General features: G+C 39.2%; 1 protein-coding gene across 2 annotated transcripts in view; it reads right to left on the minus strand.

The window, feature by feature from the left end:
• The window catches only part of REV3L (REV3 like, DNA directed polymerase zeta catalytic subunit), a 122,916-nt gene continuing 98,970 nt past the window's right edge, over positions 1-23,946 (minus strand). The window contains exons 22-32 of one of the 2 annotated variants that reach the window (XM_054976325.1): positions 21,292-21,433; positions 20,277-20,521; positions 19,403-19,511; positions 16,648-16,854; positions 12,625-12,734; positions 10,582-10,696; positions 9,505-9,642; positions 9,160-9,350; positions 3,113-3,359; positions 2,385-2,594; positions 1-1,310 (exon numbers count right to left, since the gene is read on the minus strand). In XM_054976325.1, coding sequence (XP_054832300.1) covers positions 1,170-1,310; positions 2,385-2,594; positions 3,113-3,359; positions 9,160-9,350; positions 9,505-9,642; positions 10,582-10,696; positions 12,625-12,734; positions 16,648-16,854; positions 19,403-19,511; positions 20,277-20,521; positions 21,292-21,433 — 1,855 coding nt within the window. In that variant the 3' untranslated portion in view covers positions 1-1,169. Of the gene's footprint in view, positions 1,311-2,384; positions 2,595-3,112; positions 3,360-9,159; positions 9,351-9,504; positions 9,643-10,581; positions 10,697-12,624; positions 12,735-16,647; positions 16,855-19,402; positions 19,512-20,276; positions 20,522-21,291; positions 21,434-23,946 lie in introns of those variants that run through there. The other variant, XR_008596842.1, reaches the window with a different exon arrangement.

The raw sequence follows: 23,946 nt of genomic DNA on the forward strand, positions 1-23,946 counted from the left end.
TCCTGGGGTTGATAAGGTCTCTAGTGTGGAGCTTGAGGAAGGGGTTTTGTAAATTTCTTTCCTCTCTGCCAAATGGTCATAGCATGCCAACTAGCAGTGCCTGTGCTATGGTGGCACCCTGCTAGTACAAGAGAACCAAGGCCAGTGGGGTCTTATGAGGGGGTTGCACATTAGTACAATTAGAGTCTCATAATGAATTTAAAAAATGCACATTTACCATTTTGTTTTATTCAATTTTACTATGTTCCCATTAATTAAACAAAATGATTTCCAATTTAAAAAACAATGCACCGTGACCACATAATTCCTTTTCTTTTTATACAGTTATACAAATATTCTAAATACACATTTTGTCAAGATGATGGCAAATAAGATTTAACTGTACAGTACATAATGAAATATTAAGCATATTTAGAAGCAATAGAAATGTCTCTATACAAAAGCAAAAATGGAATAAATTTATTTAAAGTATTGCAACAGTCCCACAGGTTTGTAACAAAAATGTCTTTGCACAGTTCCTCACAATGCCCAATTAATAGCTAAAGCAAGACAGTGATTTTTAGAAAGTGTTTCAAAAATGCTACACATACTACTGTTTGCACAGTCTGGTCAAAACAACAAATCTACTTGGAGTCAAGCAAAACTTAAGAGGAAATACCCCAATCAACTTTAAAATTGTCTGTATAAAATTCATTGCACATTATTTTACTTAGTTTGAAAAGTAAAAAAGTGTATTTACAAAATATTCTGCAGTCAAAATTATAAAGTGAATGAGATATCTGTAAGTAAGTAACACGTCCTGATACTGACAGTTTGATAAAACACAATGGTATTTTTCCTAAGTTTTTAGAACTTCTTTCTCAGAAGCCCACAGGGAAGTAAACTTTTAGTTTGAAATGGATTTACATGATGTTAATACAGCTATTTCAACATCCGCTTTATAAAACAGTATGTTTAAAAGGCAGAATGAATAAAATTGTACATCTTAAAAAGTGAGAATTCACAGATTAATAAGTGTCTTTTAATTTACTTAGGACAAACATTAATTCTTAAGAATAAGCCATCAGTTAATGAAAATTCTGGACAAGATGAAACTGAAAGACCATGCAAGATAGACAGAATGGTAAACATTGAAAAAATAGCACCAGGAATCCTGTGATAAAGGTAATCTAAAACTGGCTAAGTAGTTGGTGAAGATAGGGTGCCTTAGATAATTCTCTGCTCACTCTGGACACCTTGAAAAGTACTGGACAGTTCAGTGAAACACAAGGTATCTGTCGATCCAAGCAACCTGTACAGTTCTTGCATATCTAGAAGAAAACAAATAAATTTGAAATACATGTAACTGGTAAAATTATCAGGCATAAGATTACATCTGTTTCTAAGTAAACAGAACATCCTAAGAACAATTATTATCTGAGCATAATTTCTAAATTATTGTGGCTTTTTCCTTACAGGTAAAAAAGTTCCTCATATCAGCATTCTTCATTAAATATTTCATGTCTCCTTATCATGGCTGAGCTCATGTGTCTATTAATTTGTTAGCAGGCCAAATTCTATTGAGAAGAATTCCTCAAATCTCTGCATAACAGAGCCTTATGACTCTTTGGCGATACCTAATCTCTGTGCTTAAGATGCAAATTACAGTAAGATACCTTCTTAGGATGAGTGGAATAATGTACAAAATTTTAAAATGAACAGAAAATTAGACTTGATATCAGTGTGATTTTAAGAGCACCCTAATTGATGAGTGATCCCTCCAATCAGAACCTGGAAGCAAGATTGTTCTCCAACATCCTGCCTCATGAGGAGGTGGTTACTCCTCCTTCAGTTCAATACTTCCACAGCAGAGTTAAGTAAAACAAACTGAAGTGAAAACTGTAAAAAAAAGAGAAACAAACAAACCTCTAATAGGTGAAATTGAACAGGTGGTAACATGGTTGTGGTGGCCCCCCAATGGCCACTGCAGAGGGTATTTGTTTCTTAAAGTAACAGGTACTGCTTCTATTATTTTGGGTTTTTTGGCTCTCATTTTTTTAAGATTCCAGATTTTTCTCCATACCTAGGGTCTTCCTCAGGTTTGTAGAACAATCTGTTTTGTCTGTTCATGGTTCCACTCACTGGAATTATGTTTCCAGAGATGGGGCCATGTTGAGGATCAGCTATATTGACACACAGGAATCTGCAAGGATTTGTGAAGGGCAATCTCATTGTCCCCTTCCCCACTATTTCCTCTTTCCTTTCTCTGCCCACCCTGGCTCTCATGGATCCAATCTCTGGATTTAATTATCCTCAGATGTGGCTGAGTTGAAAAGAAATTGCTGAGATTTAAAAGCCTTTACCCTGCTGGGTAAAGATCACGACCCTACTGGTTTTCTCCATACCTTGGTCAGGTGTTCATGTTTACGCTCCAGGTCTCGGATTTCTTGATTAAGAATCACCACTACATGCTGTGGTTGACTCCTACATTTACTGCAGATCCCATGCTGAGTCAGTTCATCGCAAACAGGACAGTGTAAACTAGTGAAATACTGGGAAATTGTTCCTTTACGGCTTTCTTGTTCACTGTGGGAAGTGGCGGCAGCTTTCTGGATCTACAGGGGGGGAAATTATGTGGTAGAATACATGTGAATGATAGCTTTTTCATTTAAGGAAATTTTAGTCAAGGTAGGTTATCAAATTCACACTTCCCCAAAGCACTACTGACTGGATCTTGGCAATGTACATCCTCAAGAAAAACAAAAAAGTGAAGTTCCACCAGTATGTCTTACACTTCTTTGAACATGCAAGGGAACAGAGGATGTTTGTCATGCTATTTTGGTAGCTCACCTCAGCCTGAAAGATTTAGAACCAGGAAGCACATTTGGGATAGAGCTATTCTGGCGTATTGGGAGTGGGTGGAAACATGGGAAGCAAATATGATGGAAGCAAGCAAGATGGGTTGACACATTCTGCAGAAATCTGCATGGCTCACAACACTCCTGGAAATAAGGAGGCAGACCTCTGCTCCTTTAGATCCACACGTATGTATTATAACTATTTTACAAAAGGTACTAATTTCAGTTCTATCATGGCTGCAGTCATGTACTGAATAACAGTTTCATGTACTTACCCTTGGTAATTCATGATACCAGCTAAAAACATCTATGCCAACAAGTGTCAAGATTCTAGCCAATGGAGGAAGAATTTGCTTGGTGATGTAGTAAGTTGCATTCAGTCTTAGGTTAGAGTCTTGCAGAACCTCAATGGGTCGCCTTACTAACTGTATGAGAGGTAATCCTGGAGTACCATACACAATGACATAAGGCACTCTTTCACCAACTCGAGGCTCAGACCGCCGGTCATATGCAAGCATCCTTCTATTTAGAGAGAAAAAAATTAATCTCAGAATCTATTTTCTATATATAAAAGAGACAGTAAACCAAAAGGTATGAACTGCATTCACAGTTGGCCTCATCCAAATACTTCTTTTATTATATGAAACGTATTTTATTTCCTAAGTATTCCTACAATCCATCATTCTTCTAACTTGCACAAACATGACCCCCCCCACTCACTCAGACATCCACTATAACCAGAACAAGTTTATTATGTACAGATAAAGCATGTTGGCCAAGTCTGAGAAATGTTGCTCTTCCTCATCAATGTTAACAGAATTGATCTATGTTTTGAATTATTTCAGGGAAAAAAGGAACACTACGCTTAGCACCACTCCTTAGGCTTGGATTCTAGGAAACTTCTTATCCTCTGGTTTGAATACCCAAGGACATGACATAAATAAGCAGTGCATGAAATATGAATTGTCCTTGAATGTACTATACAGCCATAAAATTGGCTGCATATTATGGCACATGGATTCTTCAAAATTTTACCATTATAATGCCCTGAAAATTCAGTTATTTATGAAAACAGAATTTTCTCATCATGCTGAAATTTAGCAAGAAGAATCAATGCCTAATTGCCTATAAATCTGAAAGCAAAGGGAAGTGTAACTGCTTGTAGCCTACCAAAGTTTTAAGTGACCACAAAATGTCAGACTGTATGTCTAGAACGTTTATGGCATGACGTTAAGAAAGAAGCCATCTTATATATTAATAGTCAAGTGGTCCTGATCTGAGGGTACTTAAATCTGGGAACTAGAGACATGAACGGACAAGGCAGATCTTCCTATACACCTTGAAAAACGCCCCAGGTTTTCAGAAAAATCAGAAATCTGAACAAAAATATGTTTTTTTAAAAAAAAAACAAAATGATAAAAGGAACACCTGTAGTTTTAACCAGATGCCTTCAGTAGCTGTTGATAGGCAGTCTTAACAGGTAAGCCAGTATTCCAGGCAGAGGGAGGGGTCGGGGCCCGTTTCAGGCCTTTTTTGGCTTTGGAGAGAAGACTCCTTGGCAGCAGGATTAGAAGCAACCACTAGATGATTTGATACTACAAGACTTACATGACTCACCAAAGCCTGGCTGCTTGCTACTGTTCAACAGCAGCCACTCCCACCCCAGCCCCCGCAAGCCAGTATAGTGTAGTGGTTAGAGTTGCAGAGCAGGAACTGGGAGACCCAGGTTCAAATCACCACTCTGCTGTGGAAGCTTACTGGGTAATTTTGTGTCAGTCACACAGACTCAGCCTAACATACCTCTAAGGATTGTTGTGAAGATAAAATGGAGGCAAGGAGAATGATGGAAGTTGCTAACCTGAGACTAGGTCTTTGGATAAAAAGGCTGAACTTAGGTTGTGGTCTAGCCCAGAAATCTGTTTGCAGAGCTGATTAGAAACACTGTGGAGCAGTCTCTAAGCTATTTTATCATCTTAGCATGTCCTTATGCTGAATCAACCAAGTATGAGAGAGGGCTTGCTTTTTAACGGATGGGTGAGATATGTAACAACGGAAACAACTTAGAGATGCTTAAGTAGCTAGCTCTTAAGTTTTAGATAGGCAGTTTTAATATATAAGAACAGTGGGATTTCTTGTTTTAATAACTGTTTTAATTTTAAAAAATTATTTAAAAAGATGTAACAGTAGAAAGTGCATAAAAACTTACACGCATTATATCTGAAATTAGATTAAACAAATAGAAAGATAAAATCAGAATATATAACACACCCTAATTGTATAGTAGCTCTCCTTCCCTCTCCTTAGTTACTTATACCCAAACTTTAATATCAACTGTTTTAATTAATCATTTCCCCTGTGTTTTATCTTTGTATCAAGTTACCTTAATTAATCTTAATTTTAGCCTAAGTAGTCAAAGAAATCCTTCCATTTCCCTCCAAATTCAGCAGTTGGTCTATCATGCACATAAACAGTTAATTTGGCCACTGATGCATATTCTTATATATATCTTATATATCCTTTCTGACAAATCAAGGCACATATCTGTTTTCCATTTCACTGCATATAACACTCTTGCTGCTGTCACCATGGAACGAAAAAGGTCTCCCTGTTCTTTTGTAACATTATTTGGTAGAATGTTTAATAGCATGTTTTTTGGATTTAACTCAAACCTAAGCTTAAAAATCTTCTGTATCTCTTCATGTAACTTTATCCAGTATTTTTGTGCTTTCTTACATGTCCACTGCATATGATAAAATGTTGCATCGGAGCACTGACATTTCCAGCACTGACCACTATAGTCCTTACTGATTCTCGCAATGTCTTTGGGAGTAGTATACCATCTAAAAAACATTTTGTACCAATTCTCTCTTAATAACTGACAGTCTGTAAATTTAATATCCTTAGTCCATAGCTCTTCCCATAGATTCATTGGAATAGCTTTTCTGAAGTTTTTCATCCATTTTATCATACAGGTTCTGTTTCTGTGTGGTATTGCAATAATTTTTTCCCTAACAGATGCTTCAAATCTCCAGGTATTAATATTAAATTCTGTTTTTTTCTCTTAACCTGCAGCCTTCTCTAAGAGTTTGTTCTTTGAACCTTGATACTGTTTGGTGGTACATCAGACGTGGAATATTTTTGCATTGAACTTGGATTTCTTGCCAAGTTTTTACATTTCCTTTCTTAGCAATCAGATTTGTAGCTGAGCTGGCCAATTCTATTTCTAGTGGCAGCATCGTAATGGGCATTTATTGGCAACATCAGTGGGGAGATCAGTGGGCTCAGTCTATTTCTGCACAGAAACCATGTTTTAAGTAGTCCATCTCTGTCCTGTTTTTAAATAGATTTCATTGATTTCTTAAGCCATAAATCATTGTGGATGCCTTCTTTAGCATCCACTATCTCCAATTTAATATGTCTACTACTCAGATTTGTAATCCAGTCTGTTATCTAAACTAGTGCCATTGCTGTCTACTACTCAGATTTGGTGATACAATTTGATGTTCAGTACTGCCAGTCCTCGTTTTTTGTCATCCTGTAATACTTTAAATCTTATCCTTGGTTTCTTTCCATATGAAGTCATTTATTACTTTCTGCCACTTATTTAAGATCTTTTGATCTATATGAATTGTGAACATTTGAAATAAAAAGTTCAATTTTGGTAGTATGTTCATTTTAACAGCAGAGATTCTTCCTAGCCATGAAATGTTCGATTTTTCCCATCTTTGCAAATCTTCAGTAATGTTTGTCCACACTTTTTGATGGTTATCCTTATAAAGATTCTCATTTCGTGCTGATACATTTATCCCTAAATATTTTACTGGCTTTGTAGTAATGGCACAATCCATTATTTTTTCAATCTCTTCTAATTCTGTCATTGTCAAAAGTATTTTTAATGCCTGTTTTAAGTAAGAGTGTTTCATGCTTTTGGAGACACTCCTTAATTAATAAATTTACTAAGCTGAGTCTGGAATTCATGTCTTGTGTGTGGGTACATCCTAGAAATGAACTTGAGGTTGGAAAGCCTGCCTTTAGGAAAAGAAGAGCTTTTGGTCTCTTAAATAAATGGAATGTGTCCTGCCTGTGGTCAGTGCCTGGTACTGGGAGGTGAGGTGGCAGATTTTCTGCCACTGTTTTGGGTCCCCACTGTGGAGAAAGGCAGTATATAAATGATGCAAATTAATATAGATGGAGATGGAGGGGCAGATAAATGGTAAGTTATTTAGTGAGTTTGAAAGAGACAAGGACATAGGGAAAGGTGATCATATTGAGGCTGCCAGCAGGATGGAAGGAGGAAATAATATGGGGAAGGGGATAGAGGTGAAGTACCATGCAAGTTCTTGCAGGTTCCCCACTATGCATCTGGCCTGGCTCAGTGAGCATCACACAGGTGGGCTGCTGGGAGATGAGGTGAAGACAGAGGCAGATAAAGGTGGGAGGGAAGGAGAGAAGGAAGCAGGAAAAGGGGGAGAGGCTATGGGGTGCAGGAATGGGAAAAAGGACATGGTGGGGGAAAGGAAAACGAAACGACTGCTGCAAGTCCTTGCAGGTCTCTGTTTGTAATTTACAATTTCCTTGCTTTTGGAGCATGTATGAAATTGTAAGCCATTCTCTTATTTGAAGCTTTAAAAAAATAGAATTATATTTTTAACATACATATGGACAGGGGAGCCTTTTCTTCTTACTGTGTGATTTATGGACGTGCTGGTCACATTTCACATGCTATGTATTTTGTACATGGGGATTCACACCTGAATGCAAAATATCTCTTTTAGGGCCTGTTACGACCCTTTCTTTCTCTTGGGTAGATTTGGTTTTTAAGCCTTTTATTCTTGACCCCATTTTGGTAGATTGCTGCCACCAGGAATTAAATTCCAAAATAACTTAAATTTCTCCTTTTAGTAATGTGCCCAAGGGTCAGGCTTTTTCATGGTACTATGTGGCCCTAAGGAAAGTAATGGGATATACGAATGACAGATACTCTGGGATATAAAAAAAACAAAGAAAACTTTTATTTTTATAAGAAGCGTATCGGTTTCATATTATTTTTAAAACTTGATGGTTTCAAAAGAGAATTCTTAAAGTTACTTTACTTAAACCTAGTCACACAGATCTTCTCTCAGGCTTCACACAAAGTTTGCCTGCTTTCTCCTGACTGAATGTTCTTTCACAAACACATAGTTCAGGATTCTACACAGGTTATACTTCTCAGACAACATACACAAGCTCAGGCTGCACACAGCTTGCCTGCTTTTGATATTAATTTCTCTCTCAATTACAAGACATTTTCTCAGGCGCACACAGAGGTTTACCTGCTTTTCCCTGACTGAATGTTCTTTCACAAACACACAGTTCAGGTTTCCACATAGGTTATATTTCTCTCAGACAACATAAACATGCTAAGGCTGCACACAGCTTGCCTGCTTTCTCCTGACTATATATTTCTCTCCACTCTGAGTCTAAAACTGCATTCACTCCGCCCGCACTCTCAGTCATCAACCAATCATATCACTCACTCATCCCTCTCTTTCACTCCCACTCTTTATCTATACTACACCAAGCATTTAAAGACACATACTTAAAATCATTACAGGGACAAACTAGACATGATTGGGGGTGAGTGCAAACCCATACATATCCATTAGTTCATGATTAAACTACAGGGTGGGAGGCCTATTTAACAAAAACAGTGGGTGTGGGCAAGGGAGTTAAACGTTGACCCTGCCCTCTTGCCATGTGCTTTCATTATTTTCAGTAGTCCAACTCCTGAGCCAGGGCAGACAAATATGAAGACACCAGACCACAGTGAAGTAAGGCAAGGGGATGGGGCAGCATTTAGCTTCCTTCACCCGCACTCCCATTTTGTTAAACAGGCTTTAGATGTGAATGGCTGGACATAAAGTATAAATATCAAATAAATAAACACACATGGATCGAACAGCATGTCCTATTTGACCTTCTAGAACTGACACATACTAAGTGTGAAACAGAATATACTGTAACTTCCATTGTGTTGTCAAACTGCAGCACTATGATGCCTGACAGTCACAAATGGCATAGTTCCCCATTATGTACACTGGAAAAAGGTACAGGGGCCTTTTCAGTGTTAAGATCTGGCCAGCTGCAAAGCCTAGTCACTAAGCCACCAGACTGTTTACTTCCCTTGGTAACAATGACTTATTTTATGCTTATTGTAAATGAAAGCATCCTTGAATGGAAAAGGTAACAGGCAATGAACTCACATTTGAATTTGCTGTAGAATTTACATTATGAGAGTGACTTAATATCATTAAAGATCATTCACTATTATGTGCCTTATTACCTTGTGATTTCTAGTGCTGGTACACAGGATCCAGGTCTGTAAGCAGAACTTCCTCTGTACTCTTTTGCAAAGATGAAGTCTTGCATGCTGGCTTTCCCTTCTAATAACTTCATGCATTGATTTTGTACAAACTGCTTGATCTGACTTATATCTCGTGTTTCAAACAGCAGTTTGATAGAACGCTCTAGTATCTGAAAAACAATTCAGAAGTTAATTATTTAAAGGGTAAAATCTTGCTCTTCTGAATCCTGCAATGAGTGCTTTTGCTTTATGAAGTAGTTTAGAACTACTACTGCAATCAATCAAAAATAAATTTTAAATAGCAAAATGTCTGTGCCATTCTACCTTGGAAACAGCAGGGCAAGAATCTCTTCTAACAGTCTCTATGCCTTTGGCATCAAATACTGGGTCCTTCTGGTCCAGTGTTTCATACATGTAACCCACATATCTCTTCTTGGTTTGTAGAATACATGGCAAATAAACCTATAAAGTTAAAACACACTTGGATTTGGCTAGCTATTAAGAAATGTAAGAAAACCACAGGATTGAATTTTTTGTCTACACGTTTCAGAAAAGACTTTTTTAAAAATAAAAGCAGAACACATCTAAACATTAGTCAGTTTTCAGTAACACTTCTGATTTTGGCCTTAAGTCCAAAAGCTAAGTGGTAAGTGTCTTTCTGTACACATAGCTGGAGTTTTAACGATTATATCTATGTTGCAAATGCATATAGTTTCTTCAGCAATGACATAAAGGAAAATTCTGTTTTTGCAAGGCTACTGTGTGCACAGAATGCCCACTAAGCTTTAAGGCAGTAATAATTAAACAACTCTCTCGCTCCATTTTCTATTTTAAAAAAGCTAAGCCTGAAAGCAGTGATGGTTGTTCAAGTAAAATAAAGGTTTCATCAGTCAAGCTGCCATTTATGTAAAATAGTACAGATTAAAAATACCACAGCAGGAATAATATAGAGCCTAGAACAATGTACAAATAGCAAAAATAAGAGCAGAAGTTAACTTTAGAAATAGATTTATAAGTCTATATACATTATGATTGGTCTCAGTATTGTGGTTACTGAAATTATATGAATTACTGACACGTTCATTAAACAGCAGGACTTCACTGCACTCATTTACTTTTAAAAAAAAATCAAAGATGGATATCTCTGAAGCCATGCTCTCTGTCATAAGAGTTGACAGGAAGACAGATACCTGCTTTAGAGTACAAACCAGTCTTTAAATGTGATAGAGTCTTGATTCCCCATTTCCAAAATATATTCCTAAGCATGCCTATCATGTTCTCTCTGATAATCAAGCAACACTAAGAATTAACACATTATGGATAATTTCTATATAGTCCTAATAAAATGCTAGTTACAAATACTAGTTCAGCCTTTTTTGTGTAAAAATGCAGTTCTCCTACCTTTTCAAACTTCAGTTTTACTGGCTTGGGGTTGGTAGCTGTTACAGCTTCAGCAATTTCTTGGCCAATCTTAAAAGACTGTTCCTTAGTAGCGCCTTTCAGAAGTACAAACATGCTGAAATAAGAGGCTGAAAATCAGGAATCTACTATTTTAAAATTTTCTTAACTAAAGATAATATAGTGTGATTTTCTTTCATTAGGACTAAACTGAGAAACATGACCAGCATGCAACTGATATTTTGAGATCTGTCACAAACTCATTGCTCTTGATATCTGTGCCTTTTGCAATACTGGATGATAGATCTCCTAAAAAGATAATTTGGGTACAACCACGCACAGATTCTCTGCAACTGCTGATGACTGAGAGTTTTCTAGTCCCAGTCTGTTCTGACGTTAAAGCCCTCTTACAGCAGCATCTATCATCATACTGACACAACTCAAATATCATAAGAAAAAAGGGACAGCTTTCTTGAAGTGACTGTTCATACAGAACCATGCAAATGAGAGTGTAATACACATTGCCTCAAGACACAGGAATGCTCAAGGGGCAGAAAACAGCATGAGAGTCAGCCTGTAATGATTTCAAGAAATGGGTGCATGTGTCTTTAAATGTTTGGTGAGATAGGTGAAGAGTGGGGGGGTGAAAGAGAGAGATGAGTGAGTGATATGATTGGTTGATGACAGAGAGTGGGCGGAGTGAAGGCAGTTTTCAGTTACTGAGGGAGAGGAAAAGATTCAGTTAGGGCAAGAGAGGCAAGCTGTGTGCAGCCTGAGTGTGTTCATGTATTTGTGAGGGAAAGGCAACCTGAGTGGAAGCCTGAACTGAGTGTGTCTGGGAGACTATATATTTACTCTATTTGAAGCAGGCAAACTGTGTGTGCGCCTGAGAGAGAAAGAATTGAGAGTGAAAAGAAAACAGGCTTGCTGTGTGCTGTCTGAGGAGTTCTCTGTGAGAGAAATAAAGAGCCTAGAGAAAGAGGCTAACTGTGTGTGAAGCCTTACAAGAGAGCTGTGTGAATGAGAGTAAATGAAGTAACTTTAAGAACTAAGAACTACTTTTATGAAACCAATACGCTTCTTGAAAAATAAACATTTATTTTGTTTTATTATATCCCAGTGTAGCTGTCATTGCTATATCCCATTCATATCCTCAGGGCCACATAGAACCACGAAGGAGCCTGATGCTTAAACACGTTACCAAAGGGGCAATTTGAATAAAATATTTTGGAATAATACATTCCTGGTGGCAGCAAACTACCCAGAGGGTGTAAGGGGAAGATTAAAAGAAAAATCTACCCCAAAGAAAGTACAGGTCATAACACAGCCCTCTCTCTGTAAAAACTGGGAATATGTAACTGATAATTAGAAATGTCAAAGGATAACTTTTAGAATGTTTGAAGGCCTTATCAGTTTTTAACACAATAAATTCAATTGTTGTTACTCAGGACTTCTTCCTTGAAACACATCTGTTGCAGGAAAAGTTAATTTCCTCATAATTCAAAATGCAATATTTGACTGCTAAGAAACTGTATTTTTCTCAAAGGTAGGTTGCCAATTAAAGTTTGGATTGTGGTTGTGTGACTGTCCAAGAAAAAGACACTTGTTTAGGGGAGAAGACAGGACAAATTCTTGTTCATCATCATGGATATCCAACATCAGAGATTCAAAAATGGTGTGGTTTTTTAAAGGCAGAAGAAGAGAGGAGGGGGAAAACTTGATCTCCAATCCAACTTGCCACCTCTGATCATTTCTCTTTCTCAAATGAAACTTTAGGGTTAAAGAAACTGACTCTTTTCTATTGTGGGCTCAAACGTTTGATATGGGTGTGCTTGGGCTGTCGGAGCCTCTATCGGTTCTACTAAGACAGCAATATTCCTAGGTGGTAGTGTGCAAAGGGGAGAAAAAGATTCTGGGTTGATACAGAGTAAAGCTTTATACTGGAGTATTTTGCAAAAACCAGGCAGATGTAGAGACAAGATGGTGATGAAGTGGAAAAACAGCTGTTTAATAAACTTCCCAAGTGAAAGTTTGGTTTTTAATTACCTGTCTGTGTCTCCATATACAACTCGTGCTCCCCATTTTTTTGTATCATTCACCAGTTTTATTGCTCGTTCTAGAGTCTCTCTGGCTTTGTGGACAATACTGTCACCAATCTGTAGACACAAAGATTGAAAATAATGCTTACAAAAATTCTCCTTCTGGATTGACCATGAATTTTATGGGAGACAGTCTAGAAATAACAAATAAATGTATGATATTCCAGAAACAATCCACATAATTACATCAATCACTCTGTATACATCCTGTGGAATCTTTTGATTTTTAAAAAATGATTTGTGTGTATTTTTTATCACGCAATAGTTCTTCATGGTGTTATACATGGTCCTCCCCTCCTCAGTTTTATCATCACAACCTTGTGAGGTAAGTGTGATGGACAGGACTGGCTCCAGCCCTGCCTCTCCTGACAGATAGGAGCGGGTAGAATTCTGGATCAATGAAAGTTAGTGTCCGTTGGAGGAAAAGAAGGCTTTTGGGAGCTGCTAAGGGAGAAGGGTTTGAGATGCTTTTAAGAGAGGCAGCGGAAAGATAGCTGGCTGTTACATTGCTGGCTGTTACACTGAAACATCCTCTGTTTAGCTCCATTTGTTTATTAGTTTAAAATCCATTCACTTGTATGTTCCATCTTGTAAATAGTTTATTTTTGTTTTGTTTAATCTTAGCTGGCTTGAAATTGTTGGCTGAGGGAAAATTTCCCACACACAGGCCTCAAACACTGGTCACGTTAAATGGACAGTTTAACTGGTGGCAGCATATCTATCTCTATATATAAAGACAAGTGTCCTGACTGACTCATCGACACCCAGCCCAAACCCCCGGACGCAGAAATGTGAAAATTGGGGAGAATGTCCCTTTCATGATGTCGAGGCTCACTAAGAAGGGATTTTAAGAAATTCTCCCCCTAAGAGGGTAAAAAGGGGTAAAATGTGTATTCCCATAGGGAGACAGCTTCCCTGTGTGGCTGGCAGACGGATGCCTGCTCCCCCCAAAACTGCCAACTTGACCACTCTTCCCTGATTGGGCTAGCTTTCAAGGTCATTTGCATATGTGGCCTGATTGGAACAGTATGCAGTTGCTAAGAGAGTCATGAAATGTGTTCTGAGGTAAAATGCACCTCCCAGTTTCCCCCTAAAAGTTCATTAGGGCTGCCAATCTCCATGTGGTGTAGGGTTGCCAGCCTCCAGGTGGTGGCTGCAGATCTCCCGGAATTACAACTGATCTCTGAGATCAGTTCCCCTGGAGAAAATGGCTGCTTTGAAGAGTGGACTCTATGGTATTATACCATTCTGAGGCCACTCCCCTCCCCAAACCCCACCCCCCAAATCTCTAGGAATTTCCCAACCTGGACCAAGCAACCCTACTGTGAGGCCTGCCTGCTTGCACTCCCCTCTCTCTTTTGGGTCAGCTGTAGAATTCTGTGTTCTGAGGTAAATATCAGGTCAAAGAAACTGCAGACAGTTGAAGAAAGACAGTACAAGACTCCTGAATAGGGATTTTATATAAAAGTCAGCATGGCAACTGAGTTTTTAAATGTTCATGGGGAGATGGTGTACGACCTTTCTAGGGGCCATTTCAATGCGAACCTCTCATATGAACCTGCCGAAGTGTTCACCACACCACCCTTCCCTCAGTCCAACTCCACCTCACATCTCTCACAGCCATCACTTCTTACTGCTGCCAAGAAGCCTCCTGGCAGATGTCATGCAAGATACACCAACGCTAAAAGGAGGAAGCAACTTAGAGCAAAGCAAAGAAATATGCACATCGTACTTCTGTGGTGCACCGAGCAGCAGTGGCCAAGTACCAGCAAGATCACCCCAAGGTGCGCAGAGTGACAAAGTAGAGAGGCGCTCACTTCCATGGAAAGTCAAGGCTCACTCAGGCATGGCCTATAATCCTTCGCTACCTTCAAGCTGCCTTTTAACCTCATCTCAAAACAAAACAACATGCCCCAAGTGCTGCGGAACTGTAAGCTCATTGTTTGGGATGACAACACCATGGCGCACAAGGGGTTTTTGAGGCACTGAGCATAACCCTCAAAGATGTCAGGGGCAACGAGAGAGTGATGAGGGGAGTCACTGTGCTGCTGGCTGGAGACTTCCGGCAGACTCTGCCAGTAGTCCCAAGGGAAACTTGAGCTGATGAGGTTACCGTGTGTATCAGGGCATCATATCTGTGGCCCCTCATCAGGAAACTCTCACTAAGAAAGAACATGAGGGTCCACTTGAGAGGCAAGGTGTCCGCTGGGGAATTCTCTGAACTCCTACTAAAAATAGGTGACGTAGAGTATCCCGAGTCCAAGGGAAAGGTGACCATCCCTGCAGGCCTGGGCACAGTAGTGACGACCCCAGCATACCTAACAGCCACAATATACCCTGATATCACCACTATCATGGAAAAGTACATGGACTGGCTGTGCAAGCGTGCCATTCTGACCCCCAAGAATGAGAAGGCTGCCATCATTAATGAAACACAACTTAACTCCTTTGAAGGGGCAGTGGACTCAGTGGTGCAATTGGATGATGCAGTCCACTAACCCGAGGAGTTCCTCAACATGCTCAACCCTCCTGGCTTTCCAGACCACAAGTTTCTCTTCAAAGTGGGGGCTCCAGTGATGCTGCTCCAGAACCCCAACCCACCCAAACTCTGCAATGGCACCAGACTGCGAGTGAAAGCCCTGCATAGGAACGTCGTCAAGGCCACATTGTTCACTGGTAGTGCTTGTAGAGCGTCAGTGTTCATACCACACATATCACCCATACCATCAGATAACCTCTTTGAGTTCAAGAGACTGCAGTTCCCCCTCAAGGAATGCTTTGCTATGACGATCATCAAGTCCCAGGGTCAGGCACTGAAGGTGACAGGAATTGGCTTTAGGGAAGGCTGCTTCTCACATGGGCAGTTCTATGTGGCCTGCTGCAGAGTGAGTTCACTCAGCAGTCAGGTGATCCTAGCACCTGAGGAGAAAACCACCGATGGGTTCTACAAAGAGGTCCTTCAATAGAAAAAAAACCCTGGCTGTATGTATTTTTCACTTTATTTCTTGCACTACAGTCTTTTCCTTTTAAAAAACCTCTTCAATAATTGTTAAATTTTGAAATTCACTACATCAGTTTTCAGCACCAACACACTTTGCTTTATTCAAACACCTTTGTGAAGTTCAGGTACTATGCTATTATACTACAAAACCAACTCAAAAAACCCCCCACAAACCAAAAAATGTTGGGAAAGGAACCTCTAAGTTCCCTTTTCTCTAACAGCCCTGGGCTATAGCTGGGTGAGGGGAGTAAATACAGAGAACTGGCTCCCTGTTTGGTGGAGCCTCTGGAAGAGGAGAGAGGGGATCCTGTGAGGATTTGGGTCAGGACTCTCTGCCTACTATAGTGGAGGTTACACAGGAGGCATGTGGTCACTCAGCCTTTACCTGTCTGGGAAGCCCCAAACCTATGAAGGGAGATTTGGGGCAGGTGGCAGGCTGTGAAAGGGTCTGTGAGCTAGTGCCCTGCCATAGTAGGTTAGGGTCAAAGTTCACCCAGTAAGTTTCACGGCTCAATGGAGATCTGAACCTGGTCTTTATCCAATCCTGTAACTCTTTACTACATACTGGCTCTCCCTTCTATTTTAAAGAATATACTCTCAGAATCACAACCAGTCTCACAATCACAACTCTTCCTCCCCATATAAGCTGCTTGAGAAATTCAGCTGAAGTTCAAAGGAAGAATGTCTGCTGTCCACTGGGCACACTTAAAGCAGCTTTTTGGACAGGCAGTATTGAACAATTTAAATGAATGGAAATAGTTTTTAGAAAGTTTTTCCAAACCCAAACACACACCTCCTTTTTACAACAGGTGTTTTAAACTTTTAACTAAAATATCCTCATCAGAACATTGTGAAGAGGATCATTATTCCTATGTGACATATAAGGACTCAAGACTGAGAATCAGCAAAGCCTTGTATTTCAGCTGCTTCCCCCGCCCACCTGTAAATCTTCGCATTTGAATGACTCACCTCTATGCATGGCATCCTTCCAGAAAAATTAGCAGCAGTATAACCAAAAGTGACATTAGCTATAAGTTTAAGACCAAGCTGGCGAGCCTCAAGCATTCGAGTGATAGCTTTGTCATGCTTATAAGATTTCATTGACTGCTTCACCATTATTCTAGTCTTCAGAATTTCTTCTAGCATTCTTGGCAATACACCTTTTCTTACAGAAGGCTGCCACAAAACCAAGAAAAATATTAGGTATTATCATCTCTTCTTGCTGATTACACAATTTCTGTTTGCCATATAAATACAGTAAACACTTTATCTAGCACTTGATTAGCCAGAATGCTGAGTTTACCAGCCTGCTCACAGAGCAAAGCTAAGGAGCCTCCTCAGCGATCATACCCCTACAGCGGGCCAGCCTCATGCATCTAGCTCTTGCTGGGTTTCTGACGACTGATACTGATAACCTACATCGTCCTTGGGTGCGCCTCCTTCTCCCTTAGCCTGTCCTGAGCTTTCAGCAGCCAAGGCATCTGGCCTGCTATTCTGCCTGCTGCACAGGATGACTCTGTGGTTTAAGAGGAAAAGGAAGGATTCTGCCTAGTGTGGAGGCTGTCGCCATAACATTTCCAGTGTGACAGATCCAGATGGGTAGCCATGTTAGTCTGTCTGTAGCAGTGGAAAAGATCAAGAGTTCAGTAGCACCTATAAGACTACAACATTTGTGATAGGGTATGAGCTTTCGTGAGTCTCAGCTCACTTCTTCAAATACTAATTCTTCAGATTTCCAATGTGGTGAGGGGTATGGTCACTGAGGATTTCTCTAGGTAGAGGGCAGAAAAATAAACTTGAATATCTGGCACATTTGATTAACCTGCAACCGCCATATCCTATGAAACCAGATAAAAAAGCTTCTGATATAAAGTCACTATTAACGTTGTTCAGCATACCTGTTTATGAAGGCTGACTTATTACTTTTGAACTAAATGTAATTGTGAGAAACGGTCCATCGACAGAAAATGACAATCACTTGAAGCTTTTATTTTAATTGCCCAAGATACTCTCAAGTATGCTTTGTAATCTCCATTATTTAATATTAAATTCAATAGCACAGAAGTATTGGGTTTAGGGACTGATTCACTATTTGTTTTATATTTTTAGATTACACCATTCAGGAGAACAGGAGTCCCCCTCTATAAGAGCATTGCCTCTAGATTTCATAATTTTGACAAGAGTAGTGCTGTCACATTTCTAGTGGAACGCGGAACAGAGAAAAGCCATATGCTTGGACTATCACAGTGTGCTTGGACTGCCATTCAAACACTACATCTAATCATTGGCTAACAGTAAAACGAGGCACAGACTGACACAAGTAGACTGCTTTTGTCCTGTCTAAAGCAACAGCTCCTGGGGGATCATGCCCCAGAATATTGTACAGAATCCAAGAATTCTGTGACCAATGCACAGGGGTTTTTTTAATTAGCAGAATGATTTGGAGAGATTTCATTGAGGGTAGGAAAACCCGCATAGTTGGATGCCATACACACAGCATGTCCTTTATAAATGCATGAACACAACAGAATTTAAGGACTTCACTCTCCAAACCTGAACATCAACTCCCTCCGCCCAAACAAGAAGCCTATATATTTAAACTGAAGAATGTTCCTTTGACTGAAATATGATACAAGGCACTAGTGGAAATGCAGCCAGACCAGGAATCAGAAGTACTAACTCTAATTTCTATAGGGAATGATGTACCTCTTAATTGGCTAAATAATTTTTCACATTAAACCCAATGACAAAAGGTGTTTCCTTTCTTAAGGCTGTTATACAATTACAATATTTTAGTTGATTAATATGAGTTATAATTAAACCTGAGTTCTAAAAAAGCAAAAGCAAATTTCATCTGTGGTACACACTGAACATACAATGAAGACCTAAGAAGCAAAATATCTTCAGCATTGTAGGGTTAAACAATGCTGAAAACATGCCATTAATTTTATATTTCAACTAAAAAGGTTTAAGCTGGGACATTGACAAATGTTCCCAATCTATCATTTTGGCATGAAACGGCATTTGAGGGACCTCAATTTTTTTTTCTAGAAAGTCTCTCAAATATTTACCTTTCTTCAATTCTGAGCACTAGCTTGTTGGTACCACTGAAAACAAACACACCCCTATGTCTTTTCTCTCTCCAACTGACTGCTCATAATGGAGTCGCTGAGAACATGAGCAATTTTTCCTGCTCTTAACATAATTTGGTATCATAATGAAACCATGTAGATTTGACTCTGTGACAACATCACAAAACTGATTTAAAATAAAGGCAGAAAATATTGCTTTCACTAGCAAGAGGTGTCAGGGAAGAGAGATCATGTCTGTTGTTAACCGGGCCGCAAAGCTGGGGGCTGTTTTAGTTCAGCCTTAGTTTAAATATTATGGCAACATGTTGTAAGATTAAAAGTAGACTGAAAGCTTCAACTGGTTCAGAATGTGGCAGCTCAACTGCTGTATGGATCTGGATGCACAAAGTTCATTATATTAATACCCGCTCTACTGATTACCAGTTTACTTCTAGGTAGAATTTAAAGATACAGCCTAGATCTAAGATATTTTAAGAGAGCGCTCTTTAATGCTACCTTTGATTAATTATTAGTAATGTTTTAAAGTTTTTAATTGAAATAAATATAAACGTAATAAGAATAAACATAATTTAGGCAACAAAATCTACTGCACCACTGTCAATGTAGCATAATTATTCTGAATAAAGTATTACCTTGACAAAAGCAATTCCACTAGGTGATATTGTGATATCATGCCGAAGCTGATATAGTAAATCTGGAGTTATTCTAAGAGATGTGCAGCCAAATTTAAATTCCTCATATCTACAAAATAAGAGAAAGAGAAATGAATGCAGAGTAACAATACATACCAACTACTGCTTTGATTCTACAGTACTACCGCTGGGTCTGTTTTCTATTCTGTACATTGTTTAGGGAAACAATGTATAATGACTTTTCACTTTTTCTTCATCCCTCCCTCAGCCCAGCTGCATTGTTTACACTTTGCAGAGATGAGTCTGAACTCACTTTATGATTCTCACTCTCTCTTCCACTCCTTCCTCTCCCTTGAGCACAGCTAGGAAATTAAAACACTTATGTGGTAAACCATATTTAGATGTTTTGTCCAAATCACAAACTATAATTTGTTCTCTGTCCTCCAAACTTGAACATAAACTGTAGTTAGAATCCTGGTGTGGGAAATTAAGAATAAACCAGAGTCTGCAATTCAAAATGGCAAACTATTACTTCCTGCAGAAGAATTTTGCTTCCTAGCCACAAATGAGGAAAGAGAAGAATCAGTATCTCATGAGCTCAAGAATCCCCCATGCCTGTTCCTAAAATAACAGTTTGTCATAAGTTGAATCACTTATTCAACTTGAATCTCTTATTCTCCAGATTCAATCTCAGAAACCTCATTATGGGGCTATCATTTCTCTCCCTTTCTGGCTTGCTTGTCTCACCTCTCTTTTTCTTCTATTTATCATTTCTTTCAGAGTCTTGTCTCTCTTGTTAGTTCCTATTCTCATCCACATTGATAGCTTATGTCTTGTGCAGATTGGTGTCAAAGTTTAAATTATTCATACTTACTTTCCCAAGTTCTCCACATGTCCCAAACACGTGGAGAAACAGTAGTTGTACGCTATTACTATAGATGGATACAAAGACTGAAAGTCAAGGACGAGGACAGTATTACTGTAGAAACGAGATTCTGGCTCCATTATCAGTGGAATGCACTGTGGGGCTCTCATTTGAGCACGCTGCTGGACACTAGGAGTCACGGCAATATAATTCATTGGTTTAGCAATGCGTAACATCATTGACTCCACTCGGTACTACAAAATAAAACGATATTCAAGAATTACTGGTCAAAGCTAAATGGTACTTGTATTTTTTCAGTCATTGTGCTAAAAGTACTGTATATACATCACAGATTTTCCTTGAGCAAAAAATGAGTAGGTCTGAGTTAGCAATAGCTGCATGATATGAGTTCTATATGAACTACTGGCATGAGACAAAAAAGGAAAAGATAGATATCTTAGGACTGACTCAAATGGAAACTACTTTTTTCTGGGTTAGATCCTCTAAGGAGTGCTTAAATAGGAAACTTTTCTCTTTGAGTTTTTACCCTGCTTTTTTCTTTCCAGTGGAGACTTACAACCACTTACAAAAATACAATTTGAACACAAAAACAGGAAAAGAAAAACCCAGGACACAACACACCATATCCTAGGCTGGTCCTGGATCCACTCAGGAATACAAGCTGCAAGCTATGGGCTAAGAGCAAAGGGTCTTTTGCCCTTTGGCTTTCACCAAAAGGCTCACATGCCTTTGGTCACACCCAGGCTTAAATATCTGTAACAGTAGAGGAAACAAAAGCTCAGCCTTCCTCTAATATGAAGGATGGGCTTGTAGCCTTGACTGATGGCACTTTATTGGTCTGTTCCTTCAAACAATGATCTTTACTACAGCCTGAAAGAAATGGCACAACCCTACCCATCGGACAATCTTTTAAATAGGTCAGAGTCAAATTTTTCAAACTTCTCTATAAATTAAAGAGAACCATTGAAGACATGCTGACTATTCAAAAATAAAGTTACTTTACCTGTGATCCCCTTGTTAATACATGCAAGAACTGAATGCCAAACAGCCTTGCCATTTCACTTGTTCTGCCAATCAAGTCTAGCTGATCTAACAGCTGGAGATTCCCACGGACACGACTAATATAGTAATCCACCATTTTCCACCTTTAAATTCAAAGCAAAGGGAAAAAAACTTCAGAGTCTGAAAAACAAGAGATAGTCTCAAGAAAAAGGTTTCTTTTTTGTTTCCCTACAAATAAGATTTTTTTCAAAAAAGATGCCAGTTTCTCCAGTAAAATTCTAGAAAGACTTCTAGCTTGAGAGTTAACTTAATTTCATAACCTGTTGTTTCAGAAACAAAAGGTGGCCTGTATTCCCTTAAACTGGAGTGGATTCTATCATTAGTTTCCTTCTGGACAGATATCTCCCCCCCTCAATTGATTATTCTGGTACCAGGCATGGAAAGAGATAGAAGTATATCTAAGATATGATACGAATACTTTTTATAATCGTGGATCCTTGAAGGGTTGAGACTCTTGATTCCAAATGATCTTGATGAAAACCCCAGGTCTGGATTCCTGACAGTAGTCAGAATACCCTTGCATACCACTGAGTAAATGGTGTATGAAAAAGATTCTTCAAAATAACTCTGCCAGTTGATTAGGAAAAGCCTAAGTGAGGCAGTTATATGGTGTAATTTTTGGGTATTATTAACTGTGTCCTTCGATGATGCTCTTCACATTTGAAAGCACTGATCACCCCCCCCCCTACTGTGATGTGTTGAGAAGAGGGTCCTAAATCCACTATTCCGCTCTGTAGTAAAAGTGCAAATGCAATATCAAAAGGCACAGATCTAATTTCTGAGCTATTAACATATCTGTGAGGGCAAAGAGATGTGTAGGCTACACCACAGTTGGGGCCACTTTATTTGGTGCAGGCCAGATGCTGTCAATCTCCCATGAGCCTTCATAGCCCAAAGCTTTGATATTTTGTAAAAGTTAACACTGAAGGAGCAGACTTCTGGAGATAATTACAAGATAATCAATGCAAAGATGATCTTGATGTGCTACAGTGATTCTCAAGATCAAGCTCAAATATACAAAGGTAGGAACAAACAGCATCTTAGTAGTAATGTTAGTAAGCTGTGCCAATTCTGTGGTAAAACCCACCGTAAAATGAGTTAGTTCAGTGCCCTATAGCGATTCTGAGAAATTGGCCCAAACTGCGATGACAGAAACAGCTAGCAGTGTGCAGTATGTGAGGGAAAAATGGCAGTTGTTGGGAAACCATGCAGAAACACCTGCTTGTAGAATGATCTGGTAAGCACTGACTTTGGAGTGAAGAGACATGGGTAGAAAGCGTTCATCCTTTCAAAGTGCTCCTGAAATAATGTGTATGAATTTTGTATTTAGGCAACTTTGCTGTTAGCCTTACAGAGGAACTACTGAGAGAAACAGTAAGAGAAGCATGCCACCTTCTAAGAATGTGCAGGATGCAGTATACCTAGAGACAATCTCCAAACAATTTTTGGCATATAGGATTGGATCTAGCAATGTGCAAGAAACAAACTTAGTGCACTTGTGCTTGCACAAGATCTTGTGCAACACCTCTCTCAGGATATCCAAAAAGGACACCCAAACACCATTAGGTTAAGTTAACAAACTGAATCAAGCACCCCGACAAACATCCCCCTGAGGAAGAACAATCAACAACAACTGAACACGTGGCCAAACCAACCTCTCTGCAAATAGAAAACAGAACCCAGCGAAAAACACCCCTCCCCATCACTGAAAAAAGCTGCTGGAGTTTGAAAACAGCTTTTTCAGCTGATGGGGGAAAAGCTCCAAAAAATAAAGAGGAACCCGCTTGATAAGCACAAAGCAAGAGTAGAATACCAAAAGCAGGGTAACATAAATAACCAATAATTAAAGTCGTCAAAATATATTCGTCATATAAAGTGAAATTACTTAGTTCAAAAGATTCTGTCAAACCAGACAAACAAAGTAACACTGTATAAAGTCTTTCAAACAGAAGACTTTCAAAAAGCCTTACAGACAGGAAGACGACCAACAGGTAAGTGAACAATCTGGTTGGTACAGCAGAATTCCAGTTCAGGAAGACATTCAACAGGTAAGTTCCATAATGTTGTATAAACGGGTAAGAGCTGTGCAAGTTCAATTCTAATAAATTTTTTTCTTTGTTGTAGGTGGAAATGAAATTAGCAGGATGAAGCAAGGACTCCCGTGGTGCCTGAGACATACAGCATTGGCTTGAGACTCAATGTTTCATGCAATAACCTCTTCAGGGGCATCAGCTAATTCCACCACAGAGTTAATAATAGTTAATCATATATGGCACTCAGTCCTCAGGCATGAGGACGCCACCTTTGACTGATTAAATTGAAAGTGATATGTATGAATTAGCCAATGTAAACAGCTAGAAAAGTGCTGGCCCCGCTTTGCCCAAAGGTTCCCAAAGTGATACAAACCGCTTCAGGAAGCTTTGCTTCAGGATTCCCAAATCGGCTCAGCAATGCTTGGGCTGATTCGGGAATCACGAATACTTCCAAATCGGGCTTGACTTGGATTAAAAACCTGAATTGGAAGTGCACACCCCTGCTGTCTACACAAGTGCAAGTCTGTTGGCTGCCATTGGAAATGGTAGAGGGAGAGCTTTTG

This window comes from Eublepharis macularius, chromosome 1 (assembly GCF_028583425.1).
Source record: "Eublepharis macularius isolate TG4126 chromosome 1, MPM_Emac_v1.0, whole genome shotgun sequence".
NCBI lineage: Eukaryota > Metazoa > Chordata > Lepidosauria > Squamata > Eublepharidae > Eublepharis > Eublepharis macularius.